General features: G+C 39.7%; 1 protein-coding gene across 5 annotated transcripts in view; it reads right to left on the bottom strand.

Moving 5' to 3' along the window:
- crtc3 (CREB regulated transcription coactivator 3) overlaps positions 1 to 24,448 on the bottom strand; it is a 37,518-nt gene that overhangs the window by 12,007 nt on the left and 1,063 nt on the right. The window contains exons 1-6 of one of the 5 annotated variants that reach the window (XM_034860970.1): positions 24,275 to 24,448; positions 19,434 to 19,541; positions 17,482 to 17,607; positions 12,414 to 12,472; positions 7,763 to 7,825; positions 4,289 to 4,392 (exon numbers count right to left, since the gene is read on the bottom strand). The exon at positions 24,275 to 24,448 is cut by the window's right edge and continues 1,062 nt beyond it. In XM_034860970.1, the coding sequence (XP_034716861.1) occupies positions 4,289 to 4,392; positions 7,763 to 7,825; positions 12,414 to 12,472; positions 17,482 to 17,607; positions 19,434 to 19,541; positions 24,275 to 24,406 (592 nt within the window). In that variant the 5' untranslated portion in view covers positions 24,407 to 24,448. Of the gene's footprint in view, positions 1 to 4,288; positions 4,393 to 7,762; positions 7,826 to 12,413; positions 12,476 to 17,481; positions 17,608 to 19,433; positions 19,542 to 24,274 lie in introns of all 5 variants that reach the window. The other 4 variants (XM_034861052.1, XM_034861294.1, XM_034861130.1 and 1 more) reach the window with 4 other exon arrangements.

Here is a 24,448-nt window from a genome sequence, read left to right as displayed (position 1 = left end):
TAGTCAAATCTTTATCCGCAACTGAGTAGAAATACTGGGTTTAAACAGAATAAATAGTTTGATTGAATGTTGATATAGAATTTAAATGTCAACATATTGAATGAAGCTTCAAACTATTAGATACAGCCCTACTGGCAGCCTTACATTTCCCCTTTAAAACGAGTCTACTCGCTATTGCTTGCAGAGGTGCAAGTGGAACGGAAACAGGACAACTGGGATGGAAAACGGCTGGTTTGTGTCCCTGGCTGGATCACTTACACTGTGCAATATGGGTCAAGAAATATATTTAAAAAACAACACTGTGACTGTATATTGCTAGAGCATTGCAGTAATCAGAGGCCTTTCAGCTGCATGGGTTAACATAACATTAGATGACTGATGCTGCTCCTTTTCCACTGACAACAGTTGGCAGAAAGGAGATTGCACCAAAAAGACCGGAGCTGAACTCCTCTGATCAAAGTGTTTCCATCCCGGCAGTGTGACTCATAGCTGTAATTTCTATTTAGATGCTTCTTTAATCAGCCAGGGCTTAACACCACTCCAAACCTGCTGAAACATTTAACAGTGTCAAAGAGGCCCTGGGGGTTCCCAGTGAGCCGAAGAGGCTGTGCTGTTTGCTCCCTAACATAAACCAGTTTGGTGTCCTAGCTTCCTCTAGAGGAAAGGACATATGTGCAGCCTGTACAATACAGATATGTGTAGTATGTGCTGGTAGACTATACCCAGGAGGCTATGCAAGAAAACTGTACTGTATACACTATGTGATCCTCCACAGCCAGCTCAGTTCACCTTTTTTTCTTTTCTTTTTTATTTAACCTTTATTTGACCAGGAAAGTCCCGTTGAGATTAAAAACCTCTTTTTCAAGGGAGTCCTGGCCAAGAGGCAAAACACAATCAATTACATTTATAAAAGTTATATAACACAGACCGTTAAAAACATTTACACCTAAATATAATCATCTCCCCACATATACAGTTTAACTAGAAGGGATTAAATCCAGGCGTGCTGGCAGCTCTGCATTAAAGGAGGTTCTGCACAAATACTTTAATCCAATTTTTTTCAAATTAGTAAATCCACAGAAAATTAATCAGAAAGAATTTTGATAATTGAATCAAATCTGTCCTGATACAGGGTTTGCTGTGTTTTTCTTTCAATTAAGATGAAATTAAAAAGGAAAAATCTTAACTTATCTTAACTTTAATTTATTTCTCAAACACTGGTTTTCATTCACAGCTTCATAAATTGAAATATTCTTTTGTCTTCTGTGAGGGTAAACAGAATATCTTTGGGTTTTGGACCGTTCATTGGACTAAATATGACATTTTAAAATGTCATCATTGACTTTGGGAACTTGTCATAGGATTTATGGGACCAAATGATTAACCTGGAAAATAATCTGTAGATTAGTCTGAAATTAAAATTATCGTTTCACGGGACATGTGCATGACAAAACATGAAGCAATCATGAACATGAATTACCTAATTTCAGCTATTTTTGTAAACGACACATGCAGGCCAACATTTCCAACTGGGTCTAAGGTGAGCAATTTAAAGCACAACAGACAATTTATTTATATACACTGGGTTGAATCTGGAAGTGTGTGAAGCTCATACTTGGCCCAGCTCTTATAATATCCTGTTTAAACTTGACTAAACACAGTGAAAAATACTCCACTGCTCTTATCCACACACTTCATCAGCGCTGAGATCAGACAAACGAGACAAACACTGTCAGAAACACACTAGACGCTCAGGCTGAAACAGGTCAGGAGAGGCAGAAAGAGGAAAGACGAGTCATTATAGGACTTTTAGATCTTTTTTCCTTTGGACCAATTACAATTCAACTACAAAAACAATTTACACAACATTTCGAACCAACAAAAGCCCTGACGGGGATTTGTGTATATTGTACAAGACTGAAAAGCAGCTGGCTGGATGGACTGTGTTCTCTGTTAATAAATGACCAGCAGAGAAGCAACACAAACACCATAAACTAGCATGATTATTATGACATGGGCCCGGTGCAGGAGCAGCCTGCATAGTGCATGTGACGGAGTTGAAAACATGTTGACTCTGTGCTGCAACGCATACAGTCGAGCTCTGGCTTCACAAGGCTGCTCGGCTTCGACAAAGTACAATGCACTGGAGAGTTTCGGGTGATGTCTCAAAAAACAAGTGGTTCTTCATTAGACTCTCTCCGCTGTTTCCTACCCTTGGAGGGTGGTGCGCTTGTCATACTGTGAATATATTATTTATTAGGGCTGCACAAAATGAGAATAAATATGTGATATGCAACATTGGGTGTTGAATACCGCGATAATGAGATTACTTGTGATATGTAAACAGATATTAAAGTGTTCTGCATTTCTGCTGCTTCCAGTATTCTGCTGAAATACAACAAATTGATTGAAATGTTGAATTTAAAACAAATGAAAGGCATTGATTTCTAACATTCCTTTGAACAAATTGAACTTTGAATTGAACATAAAAAGGCACAATAAAAACAAGAAAGGCAGTTGAATTTGAAGTGCAGTTTTTTGCAGTGTGTTTATTGTGCAAGTTTATATTTTTTTGAATGATGATTCAAAAAAACAATGTATTGTGCAGCCCTATGATGTGTAGGGAAGTGTTTTTTTTTCTAACAGAGACCGCAAAGGCACGTAATATTTAAAAAAGGCATTCAATATTTTATGTGAATGTCAGTTCCCCAAGTGCATGACTTGGGGAATGTACTGCCAATGTCAATGCAGCCAAACCAAAAATCAGTATAACAAGATCTTTTTCCATAACGATAGTGAGGAAATCTGTCAAGAGTTAGCAGCTCTATGGGTAGGCGATGATAATAACGAATTACTCAAGACTTGTGTTTTATTTAATATTTCTAATATCTAATGCAGAGTTATTATTATGTTGAGTAAAATGTTTTGAAATATACGTAGGCTAAAGCGTGACGTATGTTATCTGCGTAAAAGCTATGCCGTGGTTACGTACGTAGGTACCTGGAGACAAGGACTTATGCCAGACCCTATACCGTAGCCTGACAACCTCTTGAAATATGTAACTAAACATTACTCGGCCGTGAATTTAGCGTTGCATTTTTCCCCAACTCATTTCCCGTTTGTCCTCCATAGACAACATGTAATCATGCTCCAGATTTCCCACTGTGGTCAGAAAGCACAGGGAAAACACTTTGTTTCTCTCACTAGGAACCTAGAGTTGCTACTCAATCTGAATCTAATCGCGTCACTCTCTCACTGGCTCCATCACACCACGCCGCACCACATATACACACAAACGCCGGCCCTGCTATTAGATCAACGCACACACCAACGCACAAGTATGAACTTCAGGCCACTTATACAGGCTGTGGCAAAAACTCTGCGTGGAGCCTCCGCAGGACCATGATTTAAGTTTAACTATTGTTAATCCTTATTGTTAATCCATGGCGCTGTCCGTGGTGCTCAAGTAGCAGATAGAGATGTAATTACGACTCTTTTTCAGAGCTCTGCGCTTCTATCAGTTTCTACATGGATCTATAGTATTCTCTAAAACTATCTAACTAAAAGGCTTCTGTTAGCTTGTTGAGGTTAGGCATGGGCCGGTTTCCATTTTCAAGGTATACCACGGTTTCATACCTTTCCTAAGGTATGAGCGGTTTTCATCAGTGGTCAAGGAGAGAAACTGCTGTTTAGTTATCCTTCTCTCTGCCAGTGTGCGGCACTTTTTTAAATAAAAAAGCATTGTGTTCAAAGTTGTTTTTTACCCAGACATTTAAAATAAAATAAAAAAACACTTTACAAATGTAATTGCAATACCGCATTTTTTTTGCTGAAGGTTATAACGTCAGAATCGTATACCAGTCCATGCCTAGTTGAGATAGAGGTCTAATGATGCAAAATAGGTGGCTGGCCAATAACAGTGATTGAGGAACTGAGATCAGTACAGATAAATCTATTTATCTATCTATCTATCTATCTATCTATCTTTCAGGTATGTAACTGGTTTAAAGCTCGACACAAGAAGTTTTAAATTGTGCAGTTTGAATGGCAAAAAAAATGTGTAAAAAGACTAAATGGATCCAAATGATGGAGCTGATGTAAAATACAAGCCTCCGTTAGCTGTCTCACAGTTAAAGACACATTAAAACAAGAACATGTCTTGCAGGAGATAGTTTACAAAACACAGTCAAGCGGACACAAATAAAGAAACTACTCTCTTTGAAGGCGAACTCTCTTGTGTTCTGGTAGTGTGTGTGTGTGTGTGTGTGTGTGTGTGTGCTACTCTTACCATTGCGCTGGAGGGGACCTCGACCCATCTGCTGGTTCATGCCAAAGGGATCCTGAGGGTTTGGGTTCATAGCGCTCGTGTGGAGAGCAGAGTCCGAGTTGGTTCTGTGAAGGACGAAGAGGAAAATTATGCAAAGTGTTCCAGCACCTTGGACAGAGGCAGAGGAATCCTCAGGGCCGTAACGCCAATGAGTCATTCTGCTTCCTGCTCTGCCTCCACACAAGCTGCATTCATTAGCAGGTTCTGGACTAAATGTTGTTTGTGTAAATCAGTCTGAGGTGAAAACACATTTTGGCTCAGAGATGAAATAATCATAGCAATACGTCTGTTTTTCCCTAATTATATTGATGACATTTGACATTGACATGAAATACAGGGAACTGACAACTTGACAATATTTGTAAAAAAATCTCTAAATGAAATGAAGATCCAGTATCTTTTTATAAACACGCACACACAGAGTCCTATTTCACTCCAGTTGCGAGCCTTCTCTAGTGTTATCCATTAAGCCTTAATGGGTTCTTTTATGAGTCATTCATTTCCTTCAGGTACAGTGTAGCAATCACACAGCAATAGGGTCCCAAGATCATAGTTTAAAGTAATAATCTCAACGATTTTTATTTATATAACTGTCTGCTGAGTCACTATCTATCACCGCATGAGGTCACACAATGGTGATTGAGCCTATGGCCCAGTGATGCAAGCCCTTAAATTTGCAGGATTACAAACTGGGTGTCTTTGGCAACAATGCTGTGAAAAAAAATCACAAGCGACACACAATTAATGGTATAGCACTCAGCCAGCAGTGGTTGGTCCACCAGAGTGTAGGCTGAGCTAACGCAACCATCTCCCTCTTTAACTCACCGGTGGGTAGAAAGCTGCACTGTTTGGATCTCTGGGAAGTGAGACCCAAAAAACATACCTTCAGTTACCGCTTATAGTTGCCAAAGACAACAAAAAAGAGATCTTTGAAATTCTAACTTTAAACGTTAAGAGAGTTTTACATGCAAAATGATTTGCAAATGTTTGGTTGTCTTGTAAATGTAAAAATAACTGATGCAATTACTGTAAATTTGATGATAAACATAAGTAAAGATTATCAAAGTGATCACTCACCAGCCAGAATGTCTATATAGCTTACGTGTTGCTTTTAAGTTGTATTTCAAATTCCAAACATGGCAAGCAACACAGCAATTGAGGAAAATGCAATATTCCAATGATGGAAAACTCATTGTGTGTAATGGAATAAATTTGCCATGTTTTGACAGGAAAAAAATTAAAACAAGCTCACCATTTCAGTTTGCAGAAGCAATATATATATAAATTACCATTTGCTAAAACAAAAATTACATATATATAAATTAATGCGCTATGTACACATTTATAACATTGTGAGTTTTTACAGCCCAAATACTAATTTTCAAAGAATACTGACATTTTGAAGTGTTTGGTATCAAAAACTAGCCAACAAATCTGATATGTAATATCACAAAGTTTAGCTCTTATCTGGCAGAAAATGGAGGCACCTACAATTAGCGCCTGGATCAAGAACATGGCGCATTGTATGTCCATGGAGAGAGGCAAATTGGGGGTGTATGAGAAAATCTGGAGGCCATTTGACCGGTTTGTAAAAGAAGACATACGGGAGCTCCCACTGTCATATAATTAGCTATTTGTTTTTTGATTGAACACTGTCGAGCAGGATTACCCTGCAAATCCAGAGTTTTCCTGAGCCCACAATTTGAATTTTCTCAGCGAGTCACTAAAGCAATGAGTAATGACGTTCATTACCTATGCCCTTGGAGCCGAGCTGCACCAATCACATCGGTGTATCATATATGAGCTAAACAGATGACGACACCAATGCAACGTCAAGTCCGGAATCAGTCCGTAAACATTGGTTGTAGTGTTATCCAACTACGTTGAAGTTTAAAATCTGTCAGTATACAAATTGGTCGTAGTGTTACTCATAGCCAGACTCTTAATCTTTCGGATTTGGTTCTGGATTTCTAGGCTAAAGCAGGATAGCATCCCTCCTCAAATTGCCCACTAGTTACTTCACTTGGATGTTTGTGCTTCATTGTGCAGAGGTTGACAATATTTAACATTCGAAAAGACTGGCTTTTTTACAGTTTAATTACTTTAAACAACACTCAGACACTCTGTATGTGTGTTTTTATAATATATTAGTTTAAGGAGTAGTAAGCTTAAGCATCGAAGCCGTTTCTTTACAGCTGGGCACAGTGACTGCACACAGCATCTCAGAAGTCCTGTTAGCGCATAGTGAAGCTACTGGCTTCACACACACAGTGAAGTCACATAAAATAACTCTTGGATAAAGAGGACTTGAGGTTTTATATCCAGACAGGTCAAGACCAAAACTGCAGATGTCTTTTTTTCTGTATTTTGATTGGATATGAAACTTCCTGCTTCAACTTGCTTGACTCATTTCTAAATGGAAATTTGTTACTGTTAACCCCCTCTCCCCATCCCCTTAACACGCACGCCTAAGAAAGTCAATCTTGAAGACAGAAGATGTAGTTATGTCTGTCTGGCACTGGTTTGGTCTTGCTCTGCCCTGGTCTTGGTCTGGACACACTTGGTAATGACTCGGTCTCGGTTAAGTGGGTCTTGACTATAACACTGCTGCCAGCAGACAGTTAAATGCTAAGATAAACTAACTCTGTATTGAAACCAGAGAGGTAACATATACACAACATAGTTTGATCATTTTCTCATCCAACTCTTGGTGAGACAGCAATTAACCACATTCCCCAAAATTTTAAAGTACACGTTTACAAATAAATGTCTCCAATAACCCTGAGTGAAACTTGTTTGATAAGCAATGCATCCATTTAAAATCTTTCAAAACAAAAATAATACAATTTTTAACGAATGACTTTGGGGATGTACTCTGAACTCCTCTCTGTGTTGATCCCATAGCACTGCCCATGCCTTCTCAGTGGTCAACACTAACTGGATTCACATTGAATCCAGAAAACTGTATTTCAATCAGTTTCAAAATCAGTACAAAGACAAAACCTGAAATAAGGATGTAAAAAGACTGAAAGTGAGAAAATGTGAATAAGAAGCCTTGATGTTAAGAGTGTGAAGGAGCCACGAGTCCTAAAGTCGGGTTAGTAAGAAAGGAATTATTGATTACATTTTCAGAAATACCAAACTGGAAAGATAAGTAGAAAACTATGAGGAGAAAAAATAATTCAACCATGAGTCTTTAGCTGAGATTTGTGGCCTTCTATTTCAGTGCTTCAAAGGAAGAAAGGAGTGGATTATTCAGATGTTACAAATCAGGCAGAGATTTACAAAAGATTGAAACCAGTACGCAGTGAAGCCAAGAGAGATTGCAAAAATACAAAGAACAGAATTGTTGGTCTCTGTGTGAGCATGGGATAAAGAAGCACATATAGACTGAGTGAATGAGAGAGAGAGAGAGAGAGAGGGATCAAGGGTCACCTGTTGAGTTGTGATATTAATCTAAACCCAGGCCGTTTTTCCTCAGTCCATGGCTGCTGTTCCCTTCAAAAGAGAGACAGAGGAAAAAAGATGAAAGAAATTCACTGGATGAAAGTAGTACGATCAGCCTGTGCTGGCACATGTAAGGAAGGAAGAAAGATGCTGGAAAACACATGGATCCAGCAGAATCCACCCTATATTTGAGGAAAATGGAAAGACAAAATACCTTAAAACCAGAGTGGAAACTCCAAAAGAAAGAAAGAGAAGAGAAAGCAAGAACTCTTGGAAATGGCTCTCCAAAGAAACAACATAAAACACTTGAAGTGAAGGGTCATTGTCAAAGCCTGATAAACTATGGAGTGGGAACAATGACTAAGTGAATTTTTCTGAATCATTCAGAAAAAAGGGGTCTTGACTCTTTCTTAGGCTGAGAGTTCACCGAAGCAACACTGCCCACATACCAGAAAACATCTACAGACTCTTGTTACTTGGCTTATTTTTCAGCTTTAATTTAAGAAGTACTTGCTGGTTTCTTCGTCTAAAAAGTTCAACGACATTTAGAGTTAAAGTATAATTTCAGCTTATTACAACTTGTGTTCTTATGTCATGGTTTGGGTCATAATTTATTTTGGTTATGATAACACTGTAATCAAAACAATTTGGGAACACAATGACATTTCTAGAATTAAGTCAGACAGGGAAAAAAAAACAAGAGGTCAGATGTAGAGTAGAGCTTGTTGAAAAGCCAACAGTCCAGATTATCTAAAGCACTTCATCTGTATGAAGGTAAACATGGTGCAAATTGCAAAACAAAAAATCTGAACTTGTACGTTAAAATTTGCAATTCTTAAAAAAGGTTCACATACCCGTATCCTGAATGTGAAGACACAGAGAAAATATTTATGTGTAGATTGATATTTAAATGAACACAACAGCTGCAAACTTGTGATGCCAAATGTACTCATACATAATATGTTGTAATCATTTATTTTTTACTCAGGTCCACTTTCCATCACAACCACAACTCCACACCTCTCAAATCCGTCACTGCAACGTCACAATTCTGCTTTCTCGTATCACAAAGGGGCAAATCTGCGTGCCTCTAATATTTTTTGCAAGTGCGACTTTTAACATAAAGGTTCAAATGTTTTGTTCCTCAAGACCCAACATCACATTCTACAAGCGATTACATTTTGCACCATATTTACCTTCATAGATGTGGAGGGTAAACTTAAAGTGACAAGTTCTTCTAGTGTTGACAATTTGTTTTTTGTGATGTTCCTGCATTACCAGATTTGTGTAATTAACTTGAGGACTACGATGCTATTTATATTTTATTTACAACACGCAGCTGTGTGCTCATACATCTCCCAGGTAGCATGCGTAAGCAAGGTGCAGCCGGTGGCAATGTGTCTCTATGGATTGACTCTGTATGTTTTGCTATGATGAACCACCGATGCTGTTCATCAGTAAAAGCTAAACAGTTGCTTTTCATAAACCTTTGAAACACTTTGGTAAACTTGAGACATGCTGGATGGTCAGTCTAATACCAATGCTGTGATGAAGGCCTTACAAGTTCAACTTGATGCAACATCAGAGCCTGTGGGTCTCCAGTCATACTACAGTGACCCATCGGGGGCATATCAGGGTCCTTTCATGCAATTGGACATTCAATGAGCAAAAGAGTGACTATAATACCTCCACATGTGTCATATCACCTGGTGTAGCCACTATGCTTGTCACTGTTGGGTGTGATAGCGCGTATTTATATTTAGAGCTATGGAATGCACATAAACTGTGGCACTCCTCCCATTCAACAACCCTCTGACACAATGACATCTTGGTTTTAGCATCTAACCGGTACATGTTCTCCTGCTGGATTATCTCATGTTGAGAAAAGTGCAATCATGCTGAAACAAACCCACTAAATTAACTAACCAAGCAAATAGTATACATCTAGAAACAAGGCTCAGCTACTTTAACCAGGCAAAATAGTGCAGCATTAAAGATGAAACAAACTGTCAAACAACGGTCTGTGAACAAATTTGTGATGCGATTTTTGAGTAAGAAAAAAAAAGGATGGTCATTATGAGCAGTAACACAAACTTGGGAAGTGATCAGACCAGCTAGATGGATGTTAGAAGCCCTCGGAGAATCATCGCACCAAATCTTCTAAAAACGGCCTTTTAAAAATCTCTCCACTGGAGGGCCTTTCTACAGAGCAATCTCCAGGGAGCGGGGTCTGAGATTTCATCCCGAGAGAGGCTGGTGGAGGAATAGCAAGCCAAAGATGGGTGAATGGAAGAGGAGGAGGGCGTGGGACTGGATCGAGGCCCTGACCCTGAAACAGATGGTCTCCGAAGGAACACATACGGGGCTGGACTCAGGTCTGATGCCTGAGGAGCCGGGAACCAATCCCCTTCTCTTCCCAGCGTCGGATTCAGACGCGGCACATTTCCAAAAAAAGTACTATACTTTGAGTAAACTCTAGAGGACAGATTTTTTTTTAAATCAATGTTTGAAACACTGCAGATGGACAAAGTTGGGAAATCACCACTTCTTTTCCAGTAGAAAAAAAAAATTCACAAAATCCAGAGAGATGATAAAATCTGTTGGCCGAGACTTCTGGTCACGGAGCGGTTAAAGGCTATGTGAACAGCTCTGTTCCCCTGCATTTCTGTCGTGCCTACGCTCCCTGAGCACTGGCCTGCTGCCTCCAAGTTGTGATCCATCAATGGCTGGGAGGCTTGGCACAAGTTATCTTAATACAAACATGCAGTTACAAAGCAAAAATAAAATGTTGTATTTGTAGTTGGTGCTTTTGAAACAATCCCTCTCTCTGTCCCCTTGTTGTTTGCTCTAAGCCATCATCAGGGCTCGAGAGGCTGGTTGGACAGCAGGCAGCTGATCAAAGTATAATTCACTCAAGACATTCTGCCAGATCACTAAATTTCAGTAGGGTTTAATGCCCAGCTTTTTATTTAGCAGGATAACACTTAGTTACTAGGAATAAGAAGGAGTAGCAAAGAGCACCCATGCTTGTCTTGGCTAAACCTTTAGAAGAAAGATGCAAGCAATAAAGATGTTGGTCAAATCAACCCGTTGTTTTAAAAGTGAGATGATCACACCCCTAAAGTCAGATAAATACATAATCAACTGAAAAGACAAAGAAAACTAAAGCTTGTGTAAAATGTTCTTATAGATTAGTGGACATTCAGCTGCTCTCTAATCATTCAGACTCTTGTCTGTTTGGACAAAGCCAGCTTAAGAAAACACAAAACTATATGAAAGTGAAGAGGGCCAAAATCACACTGCTGAGGGGTTAGTTTGTCCCTGTTTCACACTGTGTCAACAATCTGCTGCAGGTTGAAGCAGGAAGCTAGGCTTGGCCTGCAGAGACTTGACAGAGCGGATGCCAATCACATATAGTGTGGAATGGTTAAAAGAGAAGAAACAATCAAAGTAGAGAGAGATGAGTAGAATACAAAAGAGATAAATGCTGTGCTGTGACTGTAGCTGTTAAATCACAAACAGGACTGTCTACAGAAACCATGTATGTAAATCGATGAAAAATAATGGTCACAAAATGCTGTTGTCCATCATTTTACAGCATTTAACAAATTGGTTTACGCTACAGAAAGATTAGTTTCATCAATTCAGAGGTTCCCTTTATGTAAATAATGAATCATAAGTCTACTAGCCAGCCTGCATGTACCTACATGAAATGATTTATAGAACACAAAGTGCGACAAAACTGTTAAAAATTAAATTCTGCATTCATTGCTTTGTGCCACATGGCTTTCCCAAAAACACACACGTTTTGAGAACACAGACGTCTGGTTGCTCCGTGAGGACGTTTGTCAGCCAACCTGTTTTGTGCATTCAACGATGATGAGAGGGCGTGGGCTTTATTCACTTCTACAGTACAAGCTGTTACAGTACGCTCCACACAGAGCCTGGCAAATGTCTGTCTGCGCTGTGGAAGAAGACGAGGCAGGGTGATTGGCAGCCAGCCTAAGCCGGCATACAAAACACGAGAGTGGAGACGGAGCAAGAGTGAAAGAGAGTGAGTGGGGAGGAGCTTGGCTGAGCTTTTTATCACAGGGCCATAATTCACTCCCTTGTAAACACTGAAGGAAAAGCCATCTACCAATACACTGACTGCTTTACGAAGGCACAACCAAAGCTTGAAAAAATAGTTTTGCAGCCCACGTCAAGGCCAGCTAGGGTAGCAATGTTTTCCTGCCGGTACTGCTATTGAATTCCTGCTTAACTGAAGATTCTTTACCACAGGGCATTGGTAGTGTAACAACATAAAATCCCTAAACCGTAGGACAATTGCTGTTGGGCATGACCTTTAAAAGGTAAAGGCTATCTGTCAAACACTTTTAGGTAGACACCGCCTTCCCAGGACTAACCCAGCACTTGAAACATTTGTGCAGAAACAATGAAGGTCAACAACTCCACCCGTCACCCTGCCTTGGTTCTACCCTGGACATCCACTTACTATCCACTTACCGGTGCCTAGATATAGAAAGACTAAAAGACTATAGAAATACTAGTAGGCACGGAGAGGGTTGATACAGGAAACACTCGTGGAAGAAGAACACAATTACCATTTTGCCAGCAGCTTGATAGATATGCTACTCACCTTCTCCAGTTGTTGTCCAGAGGGGGGGACAGGTACACGGCTCCATACGGAGAGCTCTCCATGTAGGTTTTTGTCAAGGGAATTATTGGAACAAACACAGAAACATCACTGTGATATTAAGTTCATATTTATAAAGACTGCATGCATGCATTCCATTATTATTAGATTCACCACACAGAAAGAAATGGAAGTAGAACACAACATAGTTACAATCCTAAAAGGTCCCATGACATGGTGCTTTTTGGATGCTTTTATATAGACCTTAGGAGTCCCCTAATACTGTATCTAGGTATCTTAGGTGGAGGCTGGTGGTGTGTAGGCTTGACCAACTGCCACTTTGCTCGTTTGAAAGCCATGATGTCTGTCACTCATGGGTGGGCCAAGTTCTCAGACCTGACGAAGCAGAGAAAGGGGAGGTAACCTTGCCCATTATTACCTCATAAGGGGCAAGATTCCAGATTGGCCATTTTCTCAAATGGCAGAGCAGGATACCCAGGGCTCGGTTTACACCTATCGCCATTTCTAGCCACTGGGGGCCCATAGGCAGGCTGGGGGAACGCATATTAATGTTAAAAAAAAACTCATGGAGGGAAATTTTTATGCCATGGGACCTTTAAAGCTGTTTTCTCATGTGAACTCCGGACAATGCCAGGCAAATTAGGTGCCAACATTGTCCAGAGTTTCCCTTTCACAGGAGTAGCTCACAACAGGAGACTGTCTGTGCCAGAGGAGTTCTCACTTACTGGAAGCACTTTGTTTGGTTTGGACGAGAGGTAGCACCTGGGTAAAGCGTGCACAAGGCAGGACATGGCGCAGTTTACACCGCTTCATAGCTAGTTCGTAACCTGGTCATAAACAACTCTCTTGCCGTTCCATGAATCTGTCTGATGATTTCAGCGTTGGCCCTTACCGACAGTCCCTTTTTTTTTTTTATTGGCATCTATGTTTTAAATCACCATTCTTCTTCACCCTCAGATTTTAGTTTTCTTCTGGTTTTGTGAACGCAAAATAGAAAAGTCATAAAAACGCCCACTCACTTGCTGTGAATACTCTTTACAAATATTTATTGGGCTCTGTTCACAGCTTGGCTCAATCAGAGATTACAGTCTTTGTACAAGGGAGCTGGCAGGGTCAACTCTGTTTGATGTCCGATCAAACTAATTCAGACGTTTGTGTTCTCAAGTACAGCTCTGCCGGTGTAATGTCGGGTAATTTCAGGTTTGCACTGCATGTGTGAAAGGGGCGTAAGTATAGTGCCCATGGTCTCCACTTCTTCATGGCCATGACTAACTATAGCTCTAAGCTCTAAATGCCTGACCTTACATTTTAAGAGGATGATAGTTTAACATGTTTAAAGACAAAATTCTCATTTAAGCCCTCTAGCAATGAAAGACAAGTGTGAGCAATGGAGCTGCCTTTTTCAAATACTTAATACAACAATGACTGCATTATTTGATTTACTACTGAATGCAGAGTCAAAGTTCCTGGCATTGTCCGTTGAAGGGCAGGACTTCAGAAGGGTGGTGCTTTGTCTTGCCAACAGTCACTACTTTAGTCTTTGCAAGTGCAGCTCCTCTGCTATGGAAACAGGCTCCTCATTGGGTAGTTGCTTGGGGAGGAAGGGGAGTTGAAAATGTTGACAGATCACCAGAATAAATTAAAGCAGAGAGTGGTTGCCAGACAAGGACAGTCACGGTTCTATACAGCATCTGTGTAGAACAAATTATTATCAGTGTGGGGACAGATTTACAGAGACTAGATCCCTGCTATGACCCCTCACACAAAACACAGGATAAGCTCCTTTTCAAATATACACAAATACAACTAAATGAAAAGGACAATGTTATGGTTTCCCCTCCATGCAGAGGAGAACAAATCTGTCAAACTGGTTATTTAACGCCTTCATTTGCTCTTACCTCACACCATTCAACTATAATAGTAAACTAAACTGTAGATTGCAAACTTAAGTTGTGTGTCCAGTATGAAGAAACTATACATTACACAAGCAGTGGTTGTAAAATTGGGACTTAATAAAAAAATCTCCCTCTATTTTTTTTTTTTTTAAACCAATCAGAGCCACAATCCACTTCTCCATTTTCAAAATATGGTTTCATGATTGGCTAAGCCAGAGCCACAGACCTACACAAATTCTTTTTCAAGACGGTGTGCTGCTTCCTGTTATCATCATTTAAACTGCAGATAATGGTCTAGTTTGCAGTTGCCAGACTAAATTAAATTCTCAGTGGAGGAAGCAAACTACAGTACCTAACTGCCAAGAACTCGGCCCCCCCACCCCTTTATGTGCCTTATGTGTGGGTTTGATTGTCAAAAATATGGGCAAGGACCGGGGAATATAATCTGTCCACCTAGTCCTGGGTCTTGATAGTGAATTAAGACTTGGATCTTATGAATTTTATCTCATCTAACCGCTAAAAAGAAGTCGGGAGGGATTCTGTGTTTCAGGTCATGTGTCAGTCTCTTCAAGTTTTGTTTCTCAGGGTCCTAGTGCAAATTCAACGCTTTAAACTGTGTTGACCCCTTAACAAGTTTAGAGTTGGCTGCAATAGAAGGGACAGAGATGCACAAACACACAGAGACACACAGAGACACACACACACACACACACACACAGCATTAGCCACCATGTTGAAAGTGGAACATTTTCTTCTTCACTGGCTCAGTCGGTCTCTCCCTCCCCACCGGCCTTCTCATCTTGCCATTAAAAACATAATCAGTTGCTTCATTTTCAAAAAACACGGTAAAAGCTAAATGGATTGTTTCATTAAGTACTACTGCTACTTACATGCACATCACGCGCTGTGTGCCGACAGCGGCACCGATGATAACGATCCTCAAACAGTCGCATGAATACCACCACATGTCATTTTAACTTGCACGCTCACACATTTTTTTTGCTTATGCAGGAGTCCTGCCTAAAGCGGAGGCGGGCCCCCAGTGAATGTTCTCCTCAAACAATTTGCCCTGTATTTAGGAACAGCAAAAACAAAGCTCACTAGCATCGTCGTATACTGGCTTGTGTAACACTTCCCTTACAGGCATCACTGAAGATAAACAGCATGACAATATTTTGACTGGGCTGCCTTAAAGTAAGTATTTCTAGTTTGGAACTGTTTTTAAATCCTCCTCCATTCTTACAGTATAGATAACGTCAAGAAGGTCTTAAAGAACTCTAAAACTGCTCTTTCACCTATTCCGATGTTAACCGTATAATACAAACGAACTGATATACAGAGCTGAGCTCATCCAAGAACTTCAGATTTACATTGTAGGCAAATGTATAGTCTGTACAGCAAAAACTTTCATACGTGTCGTTTTTTTTTCCTCTTCTGGATCAGAGAAGGTGACTCAGTAACCACCTTAGACCTCTTCGTGTCCATGACTTTCAACCTTCTCTGTCACACACACATGCCTGCTCTAGCAAATGCTCGTTTTCTTTAAGGATACAAACAGGAACAACTATGTGCTTATTAGGGCTAGGAAATATATAATTGTATCAATATTGTTATTATATTGATATTGTTAGTTTACTGATACAAGTTTTGCGCGCTACCCACCCACCAAATACAAATGGGCCAACTGCTTCTGTGCAGACATCTAAACGAGTGCTTCCACCCATGCTTTGAACATCACAGTGATTTCTACATTACAACTTACATTCACAATAAACAGGAAAATGTAAGACAAACCACAGCGCTTGCATATATTGACTAAATCCGTTTAAATTACACTGTTTATCAATTAGAAACCCTTTGAAACATTCAAGTATGCTTAGAGCTAGGCTATACAGGTTAAACTTTGTTAACGTAAACAGTCAAAACATCCTTCTTAATGTAGGTCACCCCCATCAACCCTGCCTGCACATGACAAACACACATGACTCCAGACAAACAGAACCGGGGTTTTCCTGCATAGAGATTTATTTTGCAGGTTTGAGTCATCCCCAAATGAAAATCACCAGCACCAAAATGTTAAGAACTGAGAATAAAAATACCAATTCAAATCCTCTCCAAACGTGTTTAAGAGTAATTTACCAAACAACTGTTGAACAAGCAGAACATAAACTTGAATATGGGAGTCAGGTTGTACCGGACTCTCCCGGTTATTTATTAATCACAGTCTCCCCTAGCTGTAGATAGGTGGGCCAACACACGTTTTGTTTTAGTCCTGAGCAACACCGTCAGCGCAGTCTGTAGTTAGCTTAGCATAGTGAATGGAATCCCATGTTGCCGGTTAGCATGTTGTGTTTAAGAGTAAGTCTAAAAAATAACAACAACCTCATTACTTCTTGTGGCCTACGTTTTCACAACGAGTACAAACAGCGGAGAACACACACACACACACGCGCACACGCACACAAGCACACACACGTGGCTTTGTCGAATACTCAACTCGCATTGGTCAATAATGGCATTATATAGTTTCTTATTTCTGAACAAACTGCTTCTATGAACAGCAGACTATTACTATGGGCACAGTACAGATCCAGTAGTCAGGAGGAGCATTTTTAAATAAAAGAAAATCATTTTTAAATCAATATTTTGTGAAGCCGAAAAAAGTAGCAGAAAAGATTTCTTTGCTCTACTCACTCCAACTTGGAGGAGACTCTGGGGAAATAATAAAGGGTGTAGCTGAGAGCTTATGTGCAAACACTATCCCTTATGTTCCTCACTCTTGTGTGTAATCACCGTTACAATTAGAACCTTCTGCAACCTCATAAAAATCACGTTTGCTGCTAAAATACACACATGCATAAACAACCGGAGTATGCTGAGAATCCCCTGCTGTCAATGTCCATTACGCACAGGTAAAACGCACCGTCTCTGCGTCACATTCCAAATTTGCATAATAACTAATTCTGTTCCTGGGGCTGCAAAACAGCTGCCTACACTGGTAAGCATCGTCAGGCTTGAAACCACACACACAAAAACCGCAATTGAAAAAGAAAAACAACAATAAAGACTAACCACCTGGAAGCCACAACACCCACTGCCACACTGCTGATCACCCTTTGAGTTCTCCCACTGTCAATGATTTAGGCTTGGAAGGATATCTGCCGTCCGTGCTTGTCGATGGGTCGTCGATGGGGGGAATTGATGCGGTTGCGGTGGACCCTCTCCACCAGCCCATGGTGGCGGGTCCCTCTCACCGAGTCCAATCCGGATGGAAAGCCACCCTGAAAAGAGACATCAGACACTGTAGTTTCACACATTTTGTCAAATGTAATTTAAGTTACATTTCAGCTGTATCTGAATGTAGTACTGTGCTCCAATTTCATTCATTAAGCCAAAACCAATATTTCATTTATATTCACACCTCAAATAATGCCTACAGCCTCAGTGTTTATAAACCGTTATACAACATGATATTGAAATAATCATTGACTTTTTTTTTTAGGCCTTTGTCTTTTATTGTACACAGAAAGGGAAAAAAACTTCCTCTTTTTAGAAAGTTTAAAGCCCCATTACTTATTACTGCTATGTTTGCACCAACTTTCAGAGACCACACAAATTTGACTACAAGATCCACTTTTGATAGTTGATCATTTGCACCCTGCACACCAATCGCAGACTGGGATTTCAAGGAAAATAGTTTTTGTGAGTTTTAGCGGGCTCAGTGCCTGCTACGTTAAGTACTCTGCATTCATTTAAATTAATTTGGGCTCACAAATGGTTTTCATCAAGTGGAATCTTTTGGAAATTTGTTCCCTGAAGTGAAGGTGAAGGGACTCCTTAAATGAGAGTTTTCTCCCTCTGTGTGGGGATTGACTTCTCGATGTGACCACAGTGTTGCAATTACTGCTCTACCTCAAAGGGCCATTATTTCAAGTAACCAGGGCACTTCCACCTGGACCCCCCCATATCCAAGCACAGGCCACTCCTTGGGGACCTGACACAGATACAGGCCCGGTGCTGCAGTGAAGCAGACAGGATCACATACAGAACTGTTCTGCTTAAAGGAGTACTGAACGACTGCACTGATCTTTTATTCCGTCTATTTTCCAGTCTACAGCTGAATTATTTAAAACTCTCCAGAGAAGCTTGTTTGCACTACTGAAGGTGCAGTAATTCTTTCCAGTTTAGGTCCGTGGTTTTGACAGTAGGCGCCCTGAGGATGGGTTAAGGGAGCAACATCATTGTTAATTTATTTGTGTTTTGATAATCTGCAACAACGACCTTTCACATTCACACCTTTCACCACATTTAAAAAAAAGATCAGAGACATTAACATAATATTTGACTTTTGTCATATATTATATTATGATACACATTAAATCTTAAGAAAAAAAGCAATTATATATGTAACATATTAGCGCATTTAGATGTATTTATTGTTTATTTTTAGTTGCATATTTATCTGTAAAATCTGACTAAATAAGGATGATATAATATGGTTTGATATAAGAATAATTACATAAATAGTGTAATGTTAGAACTGAGGGCTGTTGTGCTCAGGCCTTGAAAAACCCCTGAATGAGAACAAGACCTTGAATTTTGTAGTTCTCAAGGGAAGCACGGTTTTAAAGATTTTTTTTAAATTTTTTTTAAAGAAAGTTTGGTTTTAACACCAAACATCCTTTTGCTTTGAGTAGATTCACACACACAAGACAAATTGGCTTACAGCCCCACTAGTCCGTACAGTATACTACTGAGGTGTATATGGCTTAGTCACAACTTCTGATGCAGTTTTACGGGACATCATGGATGCAAAGCGCAACCTGGTAACAAAGGGATGTCCCAATCAGTTTTTTTTGGCTCCCGATCCGATTTTTAATATCAGTAGATAAAGAGTCTCGAGACGACAAATGTTTCGATGGATGGAGTGAGTACTGACGCCAAGACGAGTTGAAAATGTTTCTACCGGGGTTGAAGAATGTGGCTTAATAAATGGTTCAGCAGTCCGTAATGTTCAGTTTTGCTGACTGTCAAAGAGAGGTGTTAATGCAGTTTGAATTCCTAGTATTCAGTGGTGCTGTGTACTTTGACTGTGATGAGCTCTCACTTGGAATTCGGTGCTGGTGTTGCCGATCTGATTGACGTTCGGCAGAGAGCCGTAGTACTGCGCCCGAGATTGAGTCAAACGAAGCTGCTGGACCTTCTGAAACTGCACCTGTCAATCAAAAGGGGGACAAAAGAAACAACTGTAAGCGGTTATGAGTTCTGGACATGGGGCCTTTATCTCTAAAGAAAATTTTGCTTTGATGAGGCTTTTCTTTCCCAACATTGTCAAGGTGTTACGGCCCCTGCCTTTCTCAAATAAGAGAAACAAACCCAGATAACAGCTTTGTGTCTAAGATCTCACTGCTGTTTACAATTGTCAATGAATGGCTCTTCAAAGCATTCAAACCCACCTCTGAATGTACAGCATTCAAATGCTAAGTCATAGTGTGAGGCAAGCGGCTACTATAGAGCCGACTTGTCAGTCAAAACAAGTACTACACCTGTGTAACGGTACACAGAAGACACGGTTTGGTCCAAACCCTGGTTTAGGAGTAGGGCTGCATGATATGAGGAAAATGTCAAATTGCAATTATTTTTGAATGATGTTGCAATGCGGTAGGATTCATGATATTGGAGGGAATGATAATTTTCTTGAATCATCATTCTCATTTTCATTGAAACACAAATAAAAATGTACTACAGTTTAGTGATGTAGTGGGATTTTTTGCAATAATCTGTACCAAACAAAGACTTTTTCCTTTAGTCTGTAGGATAGGACGTCTCTGCAGCCCCACAGTACTTCATTCTGAATGGTTTGACATATATTTTGCCTTTAACTAATTCGCACACCAATCTGCTTGTTGTGCTGAACGTTTCCGGGTGAAGGTCTCGTTCATGAAATTTGGTTCTGAAGTACGTGCATCAATCTACATACAGTATATTCTGTGTTTGACTGTGAACATATAAACTGTTACAGCCATACTATTCATGTACATTTAAGCATGTATTTCAATTAATCCAGCTTTGCTGTAAAAACAAATACTGCCAAAATAATTTATCAAAATGCAGCGATAATTGCAATTTAAGGGACACAAGTTAAAGGGACACATTGTGGGAAATGGGCAGCTTGGCTACACTCTACCAGGAGATGCCACAACGAACACAGAAGGCGGCTTGTTCTACCAAACTAAAAGGTAAACAGAGCCAATCAGCTGTTATCAGGAAAAGGCAATTCTTCCTTATTCTTCCAAAAGGGCAACATTTGAATCTCAAAGACTGACCTAATTGATTTTATCAATGGATTTCCGGCGAATGGACAGGGCTCTCTCAAAGAGATTGTGAATATGAAAAGATTTTAGGGATGGGCTTCAAAAGTGGAAGTAAAACCCTTATCCTTTGGTGCAACATTTCAACATTCAGTTTATGTGTAGTAACTACAGTGAAGTGTTAGAAATATACACACACATACATATATACATATATATATATATATGTATATACACTAGCAGTGACTGCATTTTTCTTGTTTGCGAGCAACTCCTTTTTTTTCATTTCAATTCATCAGCATACACAGTTAATCTTAACCGCCAGTAGACGGAAACAGAAAAACAATCGTTTCTTGCCCTGAAAGAAGCAAAAGCAACCCTGACCGTCATGCTGTTGTTATTTTCCCTTGTCAATTACACCGTGATAAGATACTAGTACAACGTCTTACTTAAAACTTCCAAGAAACAGTGAGCGTCTCTCATTCTGAGAAAATACTTTGAAACCTTGAAAGCAGCACTCAAACCTGACAACGGATAAAGGAGGCACATTTCACACCATACAATACAAAATGTAGCAGATGCAAAATGTGGCCAATAAAAGTCAGATTACAACTGTCACTGCTGGCCTAAACAGAGAGGGACATACAAACAAACATAACTTAGACATTACTGGGATTCATTTTGACGCCCCACCCGGATTGAACAATATGAGGAAAATATCTAATTGGGATTATTTTGCCTGATACTGCGATTGCGATATGATTCACGATGTTGGAGGGAATGACCATTTTGTATAATTATTCTCATTTTAATTGAAAAGTGTAAACATCAAAAGAAATAAAAATGATTACATTGTGATATCTGCGAGGATCAGTACCAAACCAAGATTTTTTTTCTTTAGTCTTTAGGATAGGATTTGTAGGCCCAGGAGCACAATACTTCATTCAGAATGGTTCGACACATATTTTGCCATCAACCAATATTCCCCCCGCGATTTTCATATTGCACTAGTCCATATTGCGATTTCGATACAACTGTGATTAATTGTGCAGCCCTAGTCGCACCAGCAACATTTAATTCTCCATCTAGGCCAAATGAAAAAAATGTAAACGTATTTAAAAAAAACAAATACCCATGTAATCTCTTATTCCAGTTGTGTTAGCTATTTCATAACAGCAAAAATGCAGATTTTACACATTTATGGTTCACAGTGATGCCAACCGCATGCAGCAGAGACACAGCAGAGCTGAGACAAGGCTGGAGTCTGTTTGTGCACTCGGGTACTATGTACATTTCTTCTGAGCCCCCCAGGGGCTTTACACTCAGTCCTTGGGTCCCTGTAGTAAATGTTGAAGCAGCTACTTCTAATTCCAGCTGTTTGCTGGCAGTGTGTCCTGTGTCCTGGCGTGCCTCAGCCTTGCAGACTGAGCTTTTCTGTCTCACAGGTCACTAACAGTTCATACCTTATGGCAAACTTCATTCACTGTGGCCTCAAAACCACATCCTCTTTGGCTGGCCACTCATGACTCTCCCTTTCATAGAAAGAGCATATTATAAAGCCAGTGGTATGGGAATAAAGAAAAAAAGGGCTTTTATGTCCTTCAGGAGGATACTGTTTTATACTTAGATGTGTAGTGAATGTTTGAAGTTGTCATGAGATGGAGAAATAAAATTTAAAATGCTCCTTTGAAAAAGGATTTTGGCTCTGTTAATTTTGAATGCCAAATACAGGGAGCTGCTACAATTGCAGATTGAGATCCACAAATATGTGCCCTGTAAAGGTCCCGAATCCTCCAGGATATCTAGAGGAACTTGGTGAAAGGCAAGTGAAGAAGCGTCTTGAATGAGTGGAGCTTGAATACTTTCCAGAATTAAACACCAAACCTGGCATAGTAATTGCAAATCTGACCTAGGATCAGCTGGGAGCGAATAACAACACTAAAGGGCTGATTATAGTTTGAAACTGACGCGTACAGCTGCAAACACATAGCAGGTCTGTTTATGCAGTGCTGCTCATAAATGAAGGAACCCATGTTAAAGTTGAGAAAAAAGAAGAAGAAAAAAATTATCTTTTGGATATTGATCTTAATGCCTTAATTAAAAGAATTAGGAAAAATCCAACGTTTAAGGACACAATTTTGTAGGTTTTATTTCAGTTAGTCTAATAGCTGGTTTGATTTGCATTGAGAGATGATTTTATGGAAAGTACCCAATGCCAATCTCTAGGTATGGTGAAGGTAGAGCTGGGCAATATAGCAATTTTTTATCGATAGATATTAGACTAGATATCGTCTTAGATTATGAATACCATAATATGGCATAAGTGTTGTCTTCTCCGGGTTTTAAAGGCTGCATTACAGTGAAGTGATGTCCTTTTCTAAACTTACCAGGCTGTTGTAACTGTTCTATTATTTGCTTTTACCCACTTAGTCATTCAATCCACATTACTGATGATTATTTATCTAAAATCTTATTGTGTAACTATTTTGTGAAAGCACCAATAGGCAACACTACAATATCGTTGCGGTATCAATATCGAGGTATCTGGTCAAAAATACCATGATATTTGATTTTCTCTATATCGCCCAGCCCTGGGTGAAGGGTGTGAAACATTTAAGGGGTGTAAAACATTTTGGCTAGAAGAATGGCTGGAAAGAAGAATAGATTATCAAAGGGATGCTCATTATTTTTCTGTCAAAAAATCTATTCAAGCTCTTCTTGATTTAATGATTTGTGGAGTCAAAGAAAAATGACGTGCATCATATTCTCAACACATCAGGATTATACTATAAAGTAGAACTAAAACTATATAAGAACAAATATATATCTATATAACCAGACAAATTAATATTGACTGTAATGTGTTTGTAGTGTTCCTTCCCTCCCTATTGTAAAACTAAAAATAATAATAAAAATAATTTCATGTTACAGGTTGCAGAACTCTAAATAGGGGACACGAAACTCTTATGCTTCATTATAAGTCTGAAATACATTTTTATTTTCAGCTAAATGTCACAAAAATGTGGACACATAAGGGACATCTGGATTAATATCGAGATTACTTTTAGCTGTGCTTAAGACACCTAAATATGACACGATAAATCATCTGTTTGCTTAAGCTTCTTCAAATATCGATGCAAGTCAAGTCCAGTCTGTCCACTGAGCCCAGGATGCAGGGGTGCACATCAGTTCTTTCGTTTTTTGTTATATAGAATAACAAGGTGCAAACACAGCAGGGTCTGAGGACATGCATACAGTCCTGTATCCTAGCGAGCAACACTGCTTCATTTGGCCATGCATCACAGTGCAACCAGGGGAACATTAGGTGGGTGGCTCTGATTCATATCCTGTAGAATTGCCGATTGCAATTAAAAACAAAGACAGTTTAGGTTGGGGGGTTTCAGTGTTTGCTGTTTTTTTAATTGCCATCGATATGGTATGCTGAATAAACGCATGAACAGAAACAAAAAGTACATGTTGAATACAGAAAACCTCAGTCAGATGAAGTCTAGCAGACATTAAACAGACAGCGTATTCTAGCTGAAGCTGTGTAACAGAGAGAGCTTTTTCCCTGAATGCATTAATGCCGAAAAGGCCACCAATAAATGACAAGTAGAGGGAAATTAAGAGTATTTACCCTTGAAACAGTCAGGTCTGTCATCAGCTGTTCAAAGGCCCGCGTTTCCTCTGCTTGCTTCTGGTTGTGCAGCGCTATCTTTTCGCTGAATTTCCTGGGGTTTGAGCCACCTGTACCCGGGGAGCCGGACATTGTGCGGGCCGCAGTTTTACAACTTCAGCTCCTTGGGGGAGG

This window comes from Etheostoma cragini, chromosome 1 (genome assembly GCF_013103735.1).
Source record: "Etheostoma cragini isolate CJK2018 chromosome 1, CSU_Ecrag_1.0, whole genome shotgun sequence".
In the NCBI taxonomy this organism is placed as follows: Eukaryota; Metazoa; Chordata; class Actinopteri; order Perciformes; family Percidae; genus Etheostoma; species Etheostoma cragini.
This window is presented reverse-complemented; position numbering and strand designations above follow the sequence as displayed.